Source organism: Dendrobates tinctorius, unplaced genomic scaffold (genome assembly GCF_039654945.1).
Source record: "Dendrobates tinctorius isolate UK_male_01 unplaced genomic scaffold, ASM3965494v1 ptg000026l, whole genome shotgun sequence".
NCBI lineage: Eukaryota > Metazoa > Chordata > Amphibia > Anura > Dendrobatidae > Dendrobates > Dendrobates tinctorius.
Genome location: NW_027361694.1, coordinates 15,758,691 through 15,775,792, shown reverse-complemented (window position 1 = coordinate 15,775,792; position 17,102 = coordinate 15,758,691). Strand labels below are relative to the sequence as shown.

The window sequence follows — 17,102 nt, the reverse complement described above, 5'->3', positions numbered from 1 at the left end:
ATGCCAGGTGTGTTTACAGTCCTCCACTCACTGCCAACTTTTCTCCCCATTGACTTGCATTGGGTTTCGTGTTTCCCGACTTTTCCCTATTATCGGCCGATTTCTTTCTTTTGAGAAAGTCGGGTTTCATGAAACCCGACTCGACCCTAAAAAAGGCAAAGTCGCTCATCTCTAATAATAAGGATTGGTACTTACATCAATTTCTTTCTGTACAATAGCAGCAACAACAAATGCCATGGCAGCCAGGAACATGCCCACAGTCATCCTCTTCAGAGGTCTGCAGATGCAATGTGAACATTTCATATTGAGAGATGAGTGTATGGTACATTATGCTTCTATCTGAGTGATAGCACTGGCATGGTAGGATTAGTCACTTCAGCCACTGTTTCCAGGAAAACTCACGGATAAGTTTATTAAAGACATAGTATGAACGATTGTTTTTTAAAGAACATGTCATTTTTTGAGTAACAGAATAAACTAAAGTGATAAATGACATTTTATTCATTCATTTTTAGAGCCATGTTGACCCATGGCCTCTCCGTAAATTACCCTTTATCTGATAAACTCCTTATATGCAGCTTTTGACATTGAACTCAGTATCTAGTAGGATAAACGTCCAGAATCAGAAATTTCTCCTATCCTGGTATTTATAGCTGGAGCTCAGCTGTCAATCTTAGATAATGTTACAGTGGGAAAAAAAAGTATCTAGCCAGCCACCAATTGTGCAAGTTCTCCCACTTAAAAAGATGAGAGGCTTGTAAATGACATCATAAGTAGACCACAACTATGAGAGTCAAAATGAGAAAACAAATCCAGAAAATCACCTTGTCTGATTTGGCAAGATTTATTTTGCAAATTATGGTAGAAAATAAGTATTTGGTCATTAGCAAAAGTTCATCTCATTATTTTGTTATATATCCTTTGTTTCCAATGACAGAGGTCAAAAGTTTTCTGTAAGTCTTCACAAGGTTGGCACACACTGTTGCTGGTATGTTGGTCCATTCCTCCATGCAGATCTCCTCTAGAACAGTGATGTTTTGGGCCTGTCAATGGGCAACACGGACATTCAAATCCCTCTAAAGGTTTTCTATGAGGTTGAGATCTGGAGACTGGCTAGGTCACTCCAGGACCTTCAAATGCTTCTTACGAAGCCACTCCTTCGTTGCCCTGGTGGTGTGCTTGGGATCATTATCATGCTGAAAGACCCATCCACGTTTCATCTTCAATGCCCTTGCTGATGGAAGGAGGTTTGCGCTCTATATCTCAGGATACATGGCCCCATTCATTCTTTCATGTACACAGATCAGTCATCCTGGTCCCTTTGCAAAGAAACAGCCCCAAAGCAAGATATTGCCACCCCCATGCTTCACAGTAGGTATGGTGTTCTTTGGAGGCAACTCAGCATTCTGTCTCCTCCAAACAAAATGAGTTTTGTTTCTACCAAACAGTTCTACTTTGGTTTCATCAGACCATATGACATTCTCCCAATACTCTTCTGGATAATCCAAATGCTCTCTAGCAAACTTCAGATGGGCCCGAACATGTACTGGCTTAAGCAGGGGGACACATCTGGCACTGCAGGACCTGAGTCACTGGCGGCATAGTGTGTTACTGATGGTAGCCTTTGTTACGGTGGTCCCAACTCTATGCAGGTCATTCACTAGGTCCCCCCGTGTGGTTCTGGGATTTTTGCTCACCGTTCTTGTGATCATTTTGACCCCACAGGGTGATATCTTGCGTGGAGCCCCAGATCGAGGGAGATTATCAGTATGTCTGCCATTTTCTTATTATAGCTCCCATAGTTGATTTCATCACACCAAGCTGCTTGCCTATTGCAGATTCAGTCTTCCCAGCCTGGTGCAGGGCTACAATTTTGTTTCTGGTGTCCCTCAACAGCTCTTTGGTCTTCACCATAGTGGAGTTTGGAGTGTGACTGTTCGAGGTTGTGGACAGGTGTCTTTTATACTGATAACAAGTTCAAACAGGTGCCATTACTATAGGTAATGTGTGGAGGACAGAGGAGCCTCTTAAAGAAGTTACAGGTATGTGAGAGACAGAAATCTTGCATGTTTTTAGATGACCAAATACTTATTTTCCACCATAATTTGAAAAATAAATCTTGCCAAATCAGACAAGGTAATTTTCTGGATTTGTTTTCTCATTTTGACTCTCATAGTTGTGGTCTACATATAATGTCAATTGCAGGCCTCTCTCATCTTTTCAAGCTGGAGAACTTGCATAATGGGTAGCTTACGAAATACATTTTTTCCCCCCACTGCATCATAGTGTCTGCATGACTATCCTGACCTAAATTTAGTCTCCGGAGCCTTTAGGTAAGGCACATTTATCACATTGAACAGTAAGATATCTTAATATTTTATGTATGTAGGCCATGTGAAGACCTATGTATTTCTATGGCTACAAACCATGTGTTGTAGTTATGAGGGAGATGAGTTACACATGACTGCAGTAACAGCTGCACACAGAGGTTATTCTGTAGCCTGTAGTCACAGAAGTGTTTAGGTCTGCATAAAAACTGTATACATGAAAAGGTAAAAATGCTGCAAAAACTCAGGCATCAGGTTTTGCTGCTTTGTTTGTGCCTAAACCTGATGAAGTAGAATCAGATTTTTTTTTTATGAACTAAACTTTATCAGCATGCACAAGAGACAAATATAACCTGACAAAAACACAGCAAAAAAAGTACCAAAAACTAAGCAAAAAATGTGACAAATACTTCGTAAAACCAGCTTTTTTAACGTTGCTTCTTTACTGCCAAGAGAGCAGGTTTTGCCTGTGGGAATTGCTGCAAAAATGCAAAGTGTGAGCATAGACTAAAGTTCCTTAATTTTCTTAGATGTTTTGAAGCAATAAAATAACAATGTTAGTATTCATGTTATTAACGGGAATCTGCCAGCAGTTTTTTGCTATGTAATCTGAGATTTAGGGGCTGAGAGCCTGATTCCAGAAATGTGTCACTTATCGGGCTGTATTTTGCTGTTTCCATACAATCAGAGTTTTATCAGCAGGAGATTATCACTAGAGGGCTAGGCGCTAGAGGGCTTCATACCTGCTGATACCACCACTCCCCCAGCACTGAGTAGCAGCTTTCTCTCGTGATACATTGTACACAGAAAGCTGTGATGTGGGCGGGTTTATACACAGCTCAACAACTGAGCTCTGCTAGATCTACAGCAGTGAAAACTGTGACACATGGCAGGAATCAGGCTCTATGTCCCTGCATCATGTGCTGTCAGATTGCATAGCAAAAACCTGCTGACAGATTCCCTTTAATGTAGATTTGTAGTTCACAGTTGTCATACTTACGAGAAGTTTAGTTTGCATTTCCTAATGAGGGGATATACTACGATGTCCATCACTGGCACAAGAATAACAATTAATATTGGATTCACGGTCTACAATACAAAAATAATTAGGAATTTTAGAAAAAAAAAGCATTAACTATTTATTTGATGCAAAAATATTGTTCACTTACCTGCATTTGATCTGGTTGAATCTGAATTGCACCCTGAAAAAAAAATGTTATATATTATAGTACTGTTAATAATTGCAATTTGTAACGGATTCATGTATTTGTTGCTCCCAAACCAGTAACGTTTTATTAACGCCGAACTGGAAATTTTGATTTTCTGCTTCCAACATTCTCTGAGAGGAGAAACAATCGGGTCAAAAAAAGATAAAAAATGGACAAAGCAAAAAAGACTATTCCAACTCTTTCTCCTCCCACTCCTTTGGTTATAAATGTAGGAAGAAATCTCTCTTGTGTCTGGCTGTGAGGTAACTGGCTGGAGCACTCCCGCCTCTGCCTTCTCTGCAGTAGGGCGCAGTGGTAAAATCCAATCTTTTACTAAGACAATCGCCATCATTCTTCTAACAAAACTGGAACTGATCAGAAATGTAACCTTTGTGCTAATTACGGTATTATTTAAAACTCTGAATTTACAGAACATGCAGAAAATCCGACGGAATAAGAGATTAACAAATTATTATCATTAATTTCTAGATTTAGTTCTCTTTTAAAAGTTGTACCAGATAGGGTTTCATTAAGGCGAGTCAAGGCATTAATGTGGTGTCTGGATTTGTTTCAGTCCGGTTTACACCTTCAACTCCAGCCATAGTTACTACATTTAGTGGAAATGGGAATGTTTTATTATTATCTTAAGGTCTTATATGCAAACTTAGGTTATAGGCATTTCTAAATTACTTACGAAGTTTCCATCCATAGTGGTGGCTTGCAGAGTCCATCTTGAACCCTTTAATAAATTTGATGATAAATGTAATAAGTATATGTTTTTTACACCCTCCAGCACACTGACACTGCTTACAGGGGTTGTATAAGATTAGATAAAGGGTCTTTTATTTCCCAGACACAGTGTCACATGGGATACATCTGCTGGATCTTGTGCTGTCGCTGATCCCATTCACGAGAAGGGGCCTAACTGATCCCAGATGTACCATATGTACTAATGTGTCACTGTGCCTGACTTTTCTGTCTCACAAACCCTTTAACTGTTATAAAGAACGTCTAACCCGTTACACAACAACTACTTTAACAATAAAAACAAGACATTTTAATAACGGATTGTAGTCAAGGCCACAATTTACCTGTTGGTCAAAAAGAGCCCAGAACATTGGCAGAGGAATATAAAGAAACAGGACCTTAAGAACCATCTTAACTTGGGCAATAAGAAGTTCCTAAGAATGAAAAGAAAAGAAATAAGTTACATCATATAATTTATTTGTATATTGTACCATACAGCACAGTAACTGGATTCTGTACAGAAATATTGGACTGCGGGATCATTGGAGTCACCCATAAGATTGGCTGGCATATGCCGGAGAGGGATTCAACGCTATCAAAGTCGTAGGACACTAATCATTTCCTACAAGAGGTGCAAAAACATAAAACACATAGTGTAAAAAAGGGCACTTTGTAGAAAAAAACGCATGGTGCAAACTGGTTAGAAAGACTCCAAAATACATTTTTTTTTGTGTATGCACTGTAATTATTCTAAAAATGTTAACAATGTCAGACACATTTCTTTGGGAAGCTTTATGCTTTGGATAAATCAGTTCTTAACAGGTTTAACGCAGTTTGTGGTATATGCAGTGGTATATAACTAAACTCATCTATATAAGGAAAATCATATGACCAATGTTTACATGGGTTGGTCACTACTTTTATATTAATTTCCTATCCTGAAGGTTGGTCGTTGATGACCAGTCCTAAGGATAAGGGTGGACAGCCCCTTTAAGAGTTTTAGGCCTCGCTCACATCTGCGTATAAATCGAACGCATTGAAAAGAGAAGCAGAGCTTGTACTGCAATCAGATGGGGGTCTAAATATCTGTGATGATTTCAGTTGATTTCTCCCGAAATGAATAACGTCAGTAGTTGGTTTTACAGAAATAAGCTCCATCATTTAAATGTGTTTGAAGTTGTTTTTGACCTTTTTGTTGATAACAATAAAGTTTGATGAGTGTCATATAAAGAAGTTAGTGAGATAAATAATCAAGACTGAGAGGAAGCGTGGTTCTCAGGCGAAACACATGCAGTTAGCCTATTACTCTATGTATTCCCTGGTGTGATGTGTTAAACTTAACGCAATAAAATGATTGATTTACATAAATTGGTGAGTGTCCCTTATTGCCTTCTGGACTTCAACTACAATTTATGGACTATATTTCTAAGGTTGAGCACCCGTCATCATGTTGTTTTCGTTGTGGATAGATATCGTAATTTAGATCGAAGTTTCACTGATTTATTGACATATCATGAACATGTCAAGTCGGGGGAGTGACATAAGGAGTGCAAGGAAGGCTGACAACGGCCGTTTCGCGCTGCTCGAGCGCTTCAACGTTGAAGCGCTCGAGCAGCGCGAAACGGCCGTTGTCAGCCTTCCTTGCACTCCTTATGTCACTCCCCCGACTTGACATGTTCATGATATGTCAATAAATCAGTGAAACTTCGATCTCGATGAGTGCGACCTTTTCTCTTTGCATGGATTCCCAGGATTGACTGTTTCCAGGTCTGGCACCCGAGATTCCCAGCTGCTGGGCTTCTGTATGCCGCACATCATTTGAAGTCACACGGTAACAGCGGTGCCGTCCGCTTTTTATCTTGAGTTTTGTGATTAGATATCCTAATTTGTCCGGTCAGTACAAAATGTCATTTTGAGCAGTGCCAGTGCCTTCTTTTGTTTCTCTTTTTTTTGCATACTGTCAACCCTTTGAACTTCAATGGTAGCTGTATAATTCTGTACGCAGTGCGCTACCCTAAGTGGTGTCCACAATAGTCCCTAAGGTAGGGACATGTAAGCCGTTCGGTACTTGTCCCATTCTGACCACAGGGCCCATCACATTGTAACAGCTGTGAGTCCTGTCTTTGAGTTCAGTTTACCACTTTTATTCTTTCCCATGTGCTTTTTTACCTGTTCTTCAAAACATCAATAATTTTTCAACTGAATGTTCATGGGTCACATTACTGAATGAATGTCAAAGTCTGGGAATGGATCAAGGGTAGGGTCCTACATAGGGGGCTACTATGTGTGTCCCTCATAATATTCAACTTGTATTAATGGCTATGTGGTTTTGTTAAAAAATTTCACTCATTTTCCAATAGTACATTTGAAAGTCGCTGTGACTTTCATGGCAGATCTGCCTCCATACGGTGTCTAGATTGCTGCAGAGTGTAGGCTACTTGGGACCCTACCCTTAAACAGTAACTGTCGCTTTAGTTTTTATTTCATAACTCAATAATACACATGAAAATAAGTAGCTTTGTAATATATCTTATCAGAGAAATCTGCTTCTTTCTCTTACAGAGTTGATCAGTCATTATGTAAAATCTGTATAATGTGAAGACAGACTGTTTCCGGCAGCACATTGCTCAGTGGTTAGCACCCACCAAGGATAATATCTGCAAAGAGTTTGTATGTTTTCCCCGTGTTTGCATGGGTTTCTGCCGGGTAATATTCTATGTAGATGGAAGGAGGAGGGGGAGGAGCTCTCTCTCTAGCTCCTCCCTCCTCACGTGTAACAGTCTGTCTTCACTGACCACAGATTTTACTCCAGAATTGAGAATTATGATAATGGTAATTGTGAAATAAAAACTAAAATAATGTTTACAATTTAACATTCACAATCATACATTGAAACTGCAATAGAACATGTATTATAATAATTGTAATAACCAATTTGTTTCTTACATCATATTTTTCTTTTGCCCAGTCCATCCAATGTTCTCTCTTAGGAATTGATTTACTGCGATTTTTGTATCTGTTACTGATAGCAAACTGGAAACAGAATTTATAAAATAAGTTTTTTTTTGTGTAAAAGTAGTAAAACATAAAAAGTATAAGTTAAGTATTGACATTATTGTATAAACCCTCAGACTATAGTTAACATGCCAGTTATACTGAATTATGAACGTTTTTTAAAATAGTTTCAGAATTGCTTTTTTTTTTCATTTTACCTCCCAAAAAGTGTAAAAAAAAAAGTGATGATTCTATGTTTGTTTAGCTATTTCCCTTTTTCAAAGGGTCAGCTTATGAACAAAGCACATTTAAACCAGTAGAATAATTATAATTTCCATAATTGGATATGTTAGAAAAAATGTTCCTGTGCTGTGATAATCTTATAAATCTACCACTGCTTATGTACTACGTAAAGGCTGTGTCCAGTACATGGTCCGCACATGCTGCAGATCCTTGTCAAAGGGGCAAGTATAAGTCAATTATGATAACTGAGTATACAGATAAAACAGCAGGGGCTTGCAGCTGTTGGCTTCTGAGGTAACATATTTTCCTGCCTGAAGTAACACAGCAGTGAGTGTTTCTGCTATATCTTCATCCCTATGAGCTCTTCATAAATCAAGTCATTGAGGTAGGAGCTCCAGCGGCTGCTGAGCTTATGTGTCACTGACTTGATTTATGATGAGCTCACAGGACTGGTGATGTGACAGGAATAGTCTCATAATAGAACAGACAGGGAAATGAATTATCCCAGTTGCAAGTCCCTTTGTTACCATGAACTTAAGCAGCTTTGCATTGTAGGACACAGCCGTTACACAGGGCATAGCAGGAGGACATTTATAAAATTATCTCAGCACAGGAACATTTTTTTTACCCCATTCAATTGTGAAACTTATTAGTATTCCAAGATCTATTGATTAAAATGTACTTTGTCCGTGGGATAACCCCTTTATGTTAGTAAAAAGCAAACCGAAAAATCTGAGTGACTATTATAGGTAACAATAATGCAACGTGGATATAGTGAGTAAATGTAACAGACGTGGATGAAATAGCTTTATTTAGGTCTTCACTGCAATTTTTAAGTTATTATTCACATTGTGAACTGTGGAAAAAAGCCGGATTACTTACCGGTAATGCTCTTTTAATGAGTCCACGACAGCACCCACTGGAGGTATCGGATCCGCCCATTTGGAACAGGAAACCCTACAGGAAAGATAAAAGGGGCGGTCCGCCTTTCCTCCTCAGTTTTACGTTTCAGAGTACCAGAAGGACCGCCAAGGATTAGGCAATGTTCTCTTATTTTAACATCTTTCTTATCCATTATTTGGTTAATATACTTTAACTATTGGTATCCTTAGGGGGGGAAGTGAGCGGGTGCTGTCGTGGACTCATTAAAAGAGCATTACCGGTAAGTAATCCGGCTTTTTACTCTTCTCCACGACAGCACCCACTGGAGAGATTCCAGAGACCATCACCTGGGTGGGACCACCGTGCCAAGGATAGTCCTGCCAAAGCTTAAGTCAGAGGTTGATGAAAGATCAAGTCTGTAGTGGTTATAGAAGGTAGAAGGGGATGACCAAACTGCCGCCTTACATATAGTTTCAATCGGAACATCTCCCTTTTCCGCCCAAGAGGTTGCCATTGCCCTGGTGGAATGCGCCCTGATGTTCCCTGGAGGATCTTCGTTTTTTGCGGAGTAGGCTAAACGAATGGCCTCTCTGATCCACCGGGAAATGGTGCTCTTCGTGACTCCATACCCCTTCTTACAGCCCTGAAATGAAACAAATAGGGCCCTACTCTGCCTCCAACTGTTGGACCTCTCAATACATTTTAGGACAGTTCTTTTGACGTCCAGAGTATGGAACTTCTGCTCTTCCGGAGTAGAGGGATTTTTATAGAAGGTTGGGAGGAGTATCTCCTGAGATCTATGGTATTTTGTTGCCACTTTTGGCAGGTAGGCAGGGTCTGGTTTTAATACCAATCTGTCTTGGTATTCTTGGAAAAAAGGTGGATCTATTGACAAGGCCTGGATATCACCCACTCTTCTAGCTGAGGTCAGTGATACTAAGAGGGCCATTTTAAGTGCTAAGTATTTGAAGGGTATTGTGTCGATCGGCTCAAAGGGGTCTACCGTTAGGGCGTCTAAGACCAGATTTAGATCCCATGTAGGGACGGAGGGTATGTGGATTGGAGCTATTCGTTCACATGCTGTAATGAAACGAGTTACCCACTTGTTGCCCGCTATATTATGGCCATATAGTGCTCCTAATGCCGATATTTGTACTCTCAGTGTATTTACTGCTAAGCCTAAGTCTTTCCCCTTCTGCAGAAATTCCAAGATTGGGATTATCGGAACTTCTGCTGTATGAGGTACTGTATGGAATTGAAGAAATTTTTTCCATATTCTAGTGTAAATTTGGGTTGTGGACTGTTTTCTACTTTGTAGTAGTGTAGTAATTAAGGACTCCGAGAATCCTCTTGTCCTCAATAACTGCCTCACTAATTCCACGCCGTCAAGTGCAAGCTGATCACTTGAGGGTGGAAAAAGGGGCCTTGGGAGAGTAGATTGGCAGTCGGAAGGATCCAAGGATCTGTTATTGACATAATCTGCAGCCACGAAAACCACGGTCTTTTTGGCCAGAACGGTGCTATTAAGATTATTCTTGCTTTGTCGTCTCTGATCTTCCGAATTACTTGAGGTAGGAGGATCAATGGAGGGAACGCATACGCCAGGTTGAAATTCCATGGAGCTAGAAAGGCGTCCAGTATGTCTGGGTGATCTGACGGAGATAGGGAGGCAAATGTTTTTATCTGCCTGTTCTCCTTTGTGGCGAAAAGGTCCACCTCGGGTTGTCCCCATGAGGCTACTATATCCCTGAAGACCTTCCGATTGAGGCACCACTCTCCTTGTCGTAGAGTGTGTCGGCTTAGGAAGTCTGCCTTTTGATTGCTCTCGCCTCTGATAAGAAGGGCCGAGAGGGACAAAAAATAGTTTTCTGCTAAGTTTAAAATTCTTGCCGCTGAAGACATCAGAGTCTCTGATCGAGTTCCTCCTTGTCTGTTTATATATGCCACTGTGGTGGTGTTGTCCGATAGGATCCTTACATGCTTCTGTTGGAGCTGCGGAAGGAAGTTGTATAGAGCATAGAACACTGCAGTCAGTTCTTTTAAATTAGATGAGTAATCGCATTCCTCTTTACTCCACCTTCCCTGATGAAACCCATTCTCCATGTGGGCTCCCCAGCCCTGGGGACTGGCATCGGTGGTTACGATACAGGATGGAACTATAACCCATGGTACTCCTGAACATAAATGGTCATCGTCTAACCACCACTCTAGGGAAGTCAAGACTTCTTGTGACAGGGTTATTTTGCTCTGCAAATGACCACTATGTCGCTTATCCTCTTGGAGGATCTGGTGTTGTAGCGTACGGACAAGGTACTGGGCCCACCGGACTGCCGGGGTGCAAGAATTTAGTGATCCTAATAGTGACATTGCTCCTCTCAAGGATACACGTGGTTTATCTATAGCTGCTTGTATTTTTTGTTTTGTGAGGGTGATTTTTACCTGAGGTAGTAGACATCTCTGGGTCAAGGAATCTAGTTGAAATCCTAGAAATGTCTGGAGAGATTGCGGATCGAGTCTGGACTTTTGGATATTGATGATCCAGCCAAGGCTCTGAAAAGAGGAGATTGCGTCAGTCACGCGTTCAGTACATTGTTTGACTGAATTCCCAATTATTAGGAAGTCGTCTAGATATGGCACAATTAGTGTGTCCTTTTGGCGAAGGTAGGCCATCACTTCTGCCAACACCTTGGTAAATATTCTTGGTGCCGTGGAAAGCCCGAAGGGCATTGCCGCGTATTGGAAATGACGAATCCTTCCCTCGACTTCCACTGCGACTCTTAGGTATTTCTGGAATCTGTTGTGTATAGGGAGATGATAATAAGCATCTTTTAAATCAATCCCTGCCATTACGCAATTTGGGAAAAGAAGCTTTATAGTGGATCTAATTGATTCCATTTTGAAATTATAATTTTTTATAAATGAATTTAGCTTCTTTAAATTAATAATGGTTCTAAACGTACCGTCTGGTTTAGACACCAAAAACAGGGGAGAGTAAAAGCCTCTACCCTGTTGTTCCTCAGGGACGTCAACTAAAACTTTTTTAGCTAGTAGGACTCGAATCTCGTCTTCGAGAGCCTTTTGCTGAAGTGAGGAATTAAGGCGAGTTATAACAAAGAACTCATAGGGGATCCGAAGGAATTCAATCTTTATTCCTTCCTTGATTATGTTCAAAATCCATGGGTTTAACGTAATTTGTTCCCACTTGGTAAAAAAAAATTTTAATCTACCCCCAACTGGTGGGTCTAAACTCTTAATTTTTATCTCTCCTATATGTTGGCCCTCTGAAGATGGTACCCTTCTGCTTTTCGTCTTTCGTGGCCCATCTATTCGTTCTGTCCGATTGTCTTCTTCTCCCGAATGGCCGTCTCTTAAAGGTTTTCCTATAAAACGGAATGGGAGAATCACTGAAGGCCTTTTTCCTTTCTTTTGCCTTGGCGAGAATTTCGTCTAAGGCTTTTCCAAAGAGGAACTCACCCTCGCATGGGGTTGCACTAATTTTGGATTTTGATTGTGCATCCCCTTTCCAGCTCTTTATCCACAGCGCGCGTCTGGCGTTATTCACCAGGGCTGCCGACCTCGCTGCCAGTCTTAGGGTGTCCGCTGAAGCGTCTGCCATAAAGGCAGCTGCACCTCTTATCAACGGGATGGCTGCACGCAGTTTCTCCCTTGACACTCTTTACTCAATCTGCTGGTCTAATTGATCTAGCCATACCAGCATTGATCTAGCAGTACATGTGCTGGCTATTGCGGGTTTGAATACCCCGGTGGTGGATTCCCAGGACCTTTTGAGCGAAGATTCAGCCTTTCGGTCTAATGGGTCTACTAACAATCCTGCGTCCTCGACCGGGATCGAGGTCTGTTTGGAAGTGGAGGATATGACGGCATCCACCTTTGGTACTTTAGTCCATTTTAATAGATCTTCATCAGTGCACGGGTATTTCCGTTTTGAAGCTGATGGGAGAAAACCCCTCTGGTCGTGTTTTTCCCACTCTCTTTTGATGAGGTCCTTAATTGCCGGTATCACCGGAAATGATCTCCTCTTTTTCTCTGCCAATCCCGCAAACATAATGTCCTGCGCGGTTTGGGCTCCCCTTTCCTCTTCACACCCCATAGTATTTCTAACCGCTTTTACAAGGTTATCTACGCTGTCCAGTGGAAAACATGCGCGTCCTTCCATCTCCGAGGATGACGATGAGGACGTGGATGCGGAGCCTGAGTTTAACTCCTGTTCTTCCTCTGACTCTGAACTAACAATGACCTGTTTCTTATGACTGGACTCTGCGAGAGTGCTGGCGCGGTTGATGGCTTGTATTTCCTCCCTAATTATGGCTCGGATATCTTTGGAAGATATCGTCGACCCCTGCCTGGTCTCTTTCATGCATTGTTTGCAGAGTTTTTTGGGGTAGGAGTCAGGGAGAGGATCTGAACATAATGCGCATTCTTTATGTTTAGTTTTTTCTTTTTTCTTTGACTGAAGTGAGAGGTCAAAGGTAAAGAGAGGGGGGGGGAGGGAGGAGGTTAGCTTAATAGGTAGAGTATATACTTTGCACACTCACCCAGTGAAGCTTAATACCGGGTCGGATGGCTGAGACGGTCTGGATCGGGTTTCTGCTGCCTCGCTCCTGCAGGCAGTCTCTGTCCTGGCGCTGCGGTCCCTGGTGGAGTTGCCCCCAGCTGAATCCCCTGCTGGGGTCTGCGACTCTGCGGGGGACGACATGGTTCCAACGATGTAGCACTGCAGCGCTGTTTTATCTTTATTCTTGTCGTGCCCCCGGAAGTCGCCCTGTCACAGGGCGCATGCCCCGCGTCATCGCCATCCTACCCCGGAAGTTCAACCATTACTTCCGGGGTATAGGAGCGTCGGGCGCCGGCCGGCTCCCGCGCCACCGCTGCTCGCGCGCTCATGGCCTCACCTCCACGCTATATCCCCACCGATGGGGGGGGATCCCCCGGATGCCGGACCGGCCCGGCCCGCTCCCTGGTAAGACCGGGCGGCCCTCCCCGGACCCGGTCATTACCACTATGCCACCAGACGAGGGGGGAGCCGTCAAACGGAATCTCCCCCGACGCTGCTTCCGGACCGCAGCCCCTGCCGTTCCCGAGGAGACCGCACAGGCGGATGCATGGCCCAGGTAAGATCCTGCAGGATCCTGCTCCATTTGGAACAGGAAACCAAAACTGAGGAGGAAAGGCGGACCGCCCCTTTTATCTTTCCTGTAGGGTTTCCTGTTCCAAATGGGCGGATCCGATACCTCCAGTGGGTGCTGTCGTGGCGAAGAGTAAAAAAACAGTTTCTCACTGGAAACGATCAATAAGCAGGTCACATGTTATTGACATAGTATTATGGCTTTCTTATATTTTAAATATACCTTAACTTGGCGAATATTTAGTACAAGGCATACAATGCCTTGCAAAAGTATTCAGCCCCCTGGAACTTTTCAACCTTTTCTCACATATCATGCTTCAAACATAAAGATACCAAATGTAAATTTTTGGTGAAGAATCAACAAGTGGGACACAATTGAGAAGTTGAAAGAAATTTATTGGGGCATGCAACATTATTCGGCCCCTTTACTTTCAGTGCAGCAAACTCACTCCAGAAGTTCATTGTGGATCTCTGAATGATCCAATGTTGTCCTAAATGACTAATGATGATAAATATAATCCACCTGTGTGTAATCAAGTCTCCATAAAAATGCACCTGCTCTGTGATGGTCTCAGGGTTCTGTTTGATGAACAGAGAGCATCATGAAGACCAAGGAAAACAACAGACAGGTCCATGATACTGTTGTTGAGAAGTTTAAAGCCGGATTTGAATACAAAATGATTTCCAAAACTTTAAACATCCCAAGGAGCACTGTGCAAGCGATCATATTGAAATGGAAGGAGTATCATACCACTGCAAATCTACCAAGACCCGGCCGTCCCTCTAAACTTTCATCTCAAACAAGGAGAAGACTGATCATAGATGCGGCCATGAGGCCCATGATCACTCTGGATGAACTGCAGAGATCTACAGCTGAGGTGGGACAGTCTGTCCATAGGACAATAATCAGTCGTACACTGCACAAATCTGGCCTTTATGGAAGAGTGGCAAGAAGAAAGCCATTTCTCAAAGATATCCATAAAATGTGTTGTTTAAAGTTTGCAACAAGCCACCTATTCACCTGGGAGACACACCAAACATGTGGAAGAAGGTTTTCTGGTCAGATGAAACCAAAATCTAACTTTTTGGCAACAATGCCAAATGATATGTTTGGCGTAAAGGCAACACAGCTCATCACCCTGAACACACCATCCCCAGTGTCAAAGATGGTGGTGGCAGCATCATGGTTTTGGCCTGCTTTTCTTCAGCAGGGACAGGGAAGATGGTTAAAATTGATGGAAAGATGGATGGAGCCAAATACAGGACCATTCTTGAAGAAAACCTGTTGGAGTCTGCAAAAGACCCGAGACTGGGACGGAGATTTGTCTTCCAACAAGACAATGATCCCAAACATAAAGCAAAATCACAAATAAATATATCCAGGTGTTAGAATGGCCAAGTCAAAGTCCAGACCTGAATCCAACTGAGAATCTATGGAAAGAGCTGAAAACTGCTGTTCACAAACGATCTCCATCAAACCTCACTGAGCTCGAGCTGTTTGCCAAGGAAGAATGGGCAAGAATTTCAGTCTCTCGATGTACAAAACTGATGGAGACATACCCCAAGCTACTTGCAGCTGTAATCGCAGCAAAAGGAGGCGCAACAAAGTATTAAGTTAAAGGGGCCGAATAATATTGCATGCCCCACTTTTCAGTTTTTGAATGTCCACAAAAATTTAAAATAACCAATAAATTTCTTTCAACTTCACAATTGTGTCCCACTAGTTGATTCTTCACCAAAAATTTACATTTGGTATCTTTAGGTTTGAAGCATGATATGTGGGAAAAGGTTGAAAAGTTCTAGGGGGCCGAATACTTTTGCAAGGCACTGTATCGTTCACATATGAACATTGATGCTCATTAGGATATCAAAACAAAGAAATATTAAATTTTCTATTAGAGCGTCTAATAACGACACTGGAAAAATAATGTTTTATTTATCAGGCTGTAAGGGCTAAAGAAGATTTCCCATCTTACTATGTGTTGTATTATCAAACTTGGTTATTAATATTAAGTAACACTATGCATTACATTTTTTTGTATTATATTTTATTCAAAACAAGATTCAGAGGAAATATTAATAAAAGGTCATTCACAATAATATCTCTATTTTACTAACCGTGATGCATTTGAAAACCTGAACAATAATGTTCCCCTGGGGAGAAACTTTTTTGTACATTCCACTCCCAATGATAAATACAACTGCGAAAAAATGTAGGAGAGAAAGATAAAGTTACAATCAAAATATCTGCATCAATGACTATTTTTTGTGTGGGGACCAATAATTCTTATGAACACTAAGAAACTCCAGCATTTTATTGTCCGAAGTCTCACATAGTGCAAATAAGACATGTCACTAGGACAAAAGGAGACCTTTTTTGCTTTGATTTTATTCGCACTGCTGTCCTGCCTTTCGTGTCCATTTCTTTTAAATCCGTCATACAGTTCCAGTGATATGGGCCTTTTATTTAGTGCAGATTTTAATTGTCTTTACCAAAGGGGCATGTATCACAGAGTAACAATGCAGTGCACCTGAAAAACAGGCCCCCAGAGAATCAAGTAAGCAATACCCACTTTGTAAAGACTATATAAATTAGCATTCAATAAAGGACCCACATCCCCGAAGCAGTATGGCAGATTTAAAAAATAGACGAAAAAAATTAATACTTACGGGAGCAATGGGATTATCAATGATTTCAATAAACTTACCCAGAGCAACCACCATTAGTGCAGCAGGCACACCAAAGGCCAGAGGATAGCACTTTTGCTGACTGTGAATACCACATTCCTGGCCTGAGAATGACAAGAATACACTTCAATGATCTTCATGTTATCTTACTCATATTACTTGAATTAAAATATATTTGCCATAAAATGTTATGTGTTTCATACAGCATATTGATAGATGTTTTCAGGCTTAATGGGAACGGTCTCTCTAAATTACAATGTAGAACAACTTACAGATGTCATGATATAAAATATAGAAACTGATATCACTTTTAAAGGGAATCTGTCAGCAAGTTTTTGCTATGTAATCTGAGAGCAGCAACATGTAGGGGTTGAGATCTTGATTCCAGTGATGTATCACTTACTAGGCTGTGTGTTGCTGTTTCGATAAAATCATTGTTTTATTGCCAGCAGATTATCACTTCAGGACTAGGTGTCTTGTGCCTCCTAGTCAACTGTTCTGTATAACCACTGATTAGCAGTTTTCTGTCAATGTACAAATTACACAGAAATCTGTAAATCAGTGGTGTGGGCGGGGTTATGAAGAGCTCAACATTGAAAGCACTGCTAGTTCTGCAGCAAAGAAACCAGTGATTGTATCAAAATGACATCATGTAGACCATACATTACAAACTCTGGCCCGCGAACCAAATCTGGCCTACAGGGTGAGTGTGTTTTGCCCACAACACAGAGCCCATTGTACAGTAAGGAGGACTAAGTGGGGCCAATATACTGTATGGAAGGCGATGTAGGGACCATTATACTGTATGAAGGACTGTGGGGCTCAGCTGCATAACTAGAGCCCAATGGACCCCAGTGCAAAATGTGG

General features: G+C 41.5%; 1 protein-coding gene across 1 annotated transcript in view; it reads right to left on the bottom strand.

The window, feature by feature from the left end:
- The window catches only part of SLC15A1 (solute carrier family 15 member 1), a 121,633-nt gene that overhangs the window by 72,711 nt on the left and 31,820 nt on the right, over positions 1-17,102 (bottom strand). Inside the window, exons 8-15 of the mRNA XM_073569541.1 lie at positions 16,256-16,339; positions 15,666-15,748; positions 7,229-7,315; positions 4,627-4,716; positions 4,230-4,274; positions 3,497-3,529; positions 3,328-3,416; positions 196-277 (exon numbers count right to left, since the gene is read on the bottom strand). Of these exons, the coding sequence (XP_073425642.1) occupies positions 196-277; positions 3,328-3,416; positions 3,497-3,529; positions 4,230-4,274; positions 4,627-4,716; positions 7,229-7,315; positions 15,666-15,748; positions 16,256-16,339 (593 nt within the window). The remainder of the gene's footprint in view (positions 1-195; positions 278-3,327; positions 3,417-3,496; positions 3,530-4,229; positions 4,275-4,626; positions 4,717-7,228; positions 7,316-15,665; positions 15,749-16,255; positions 16,340-17,102) is intronic.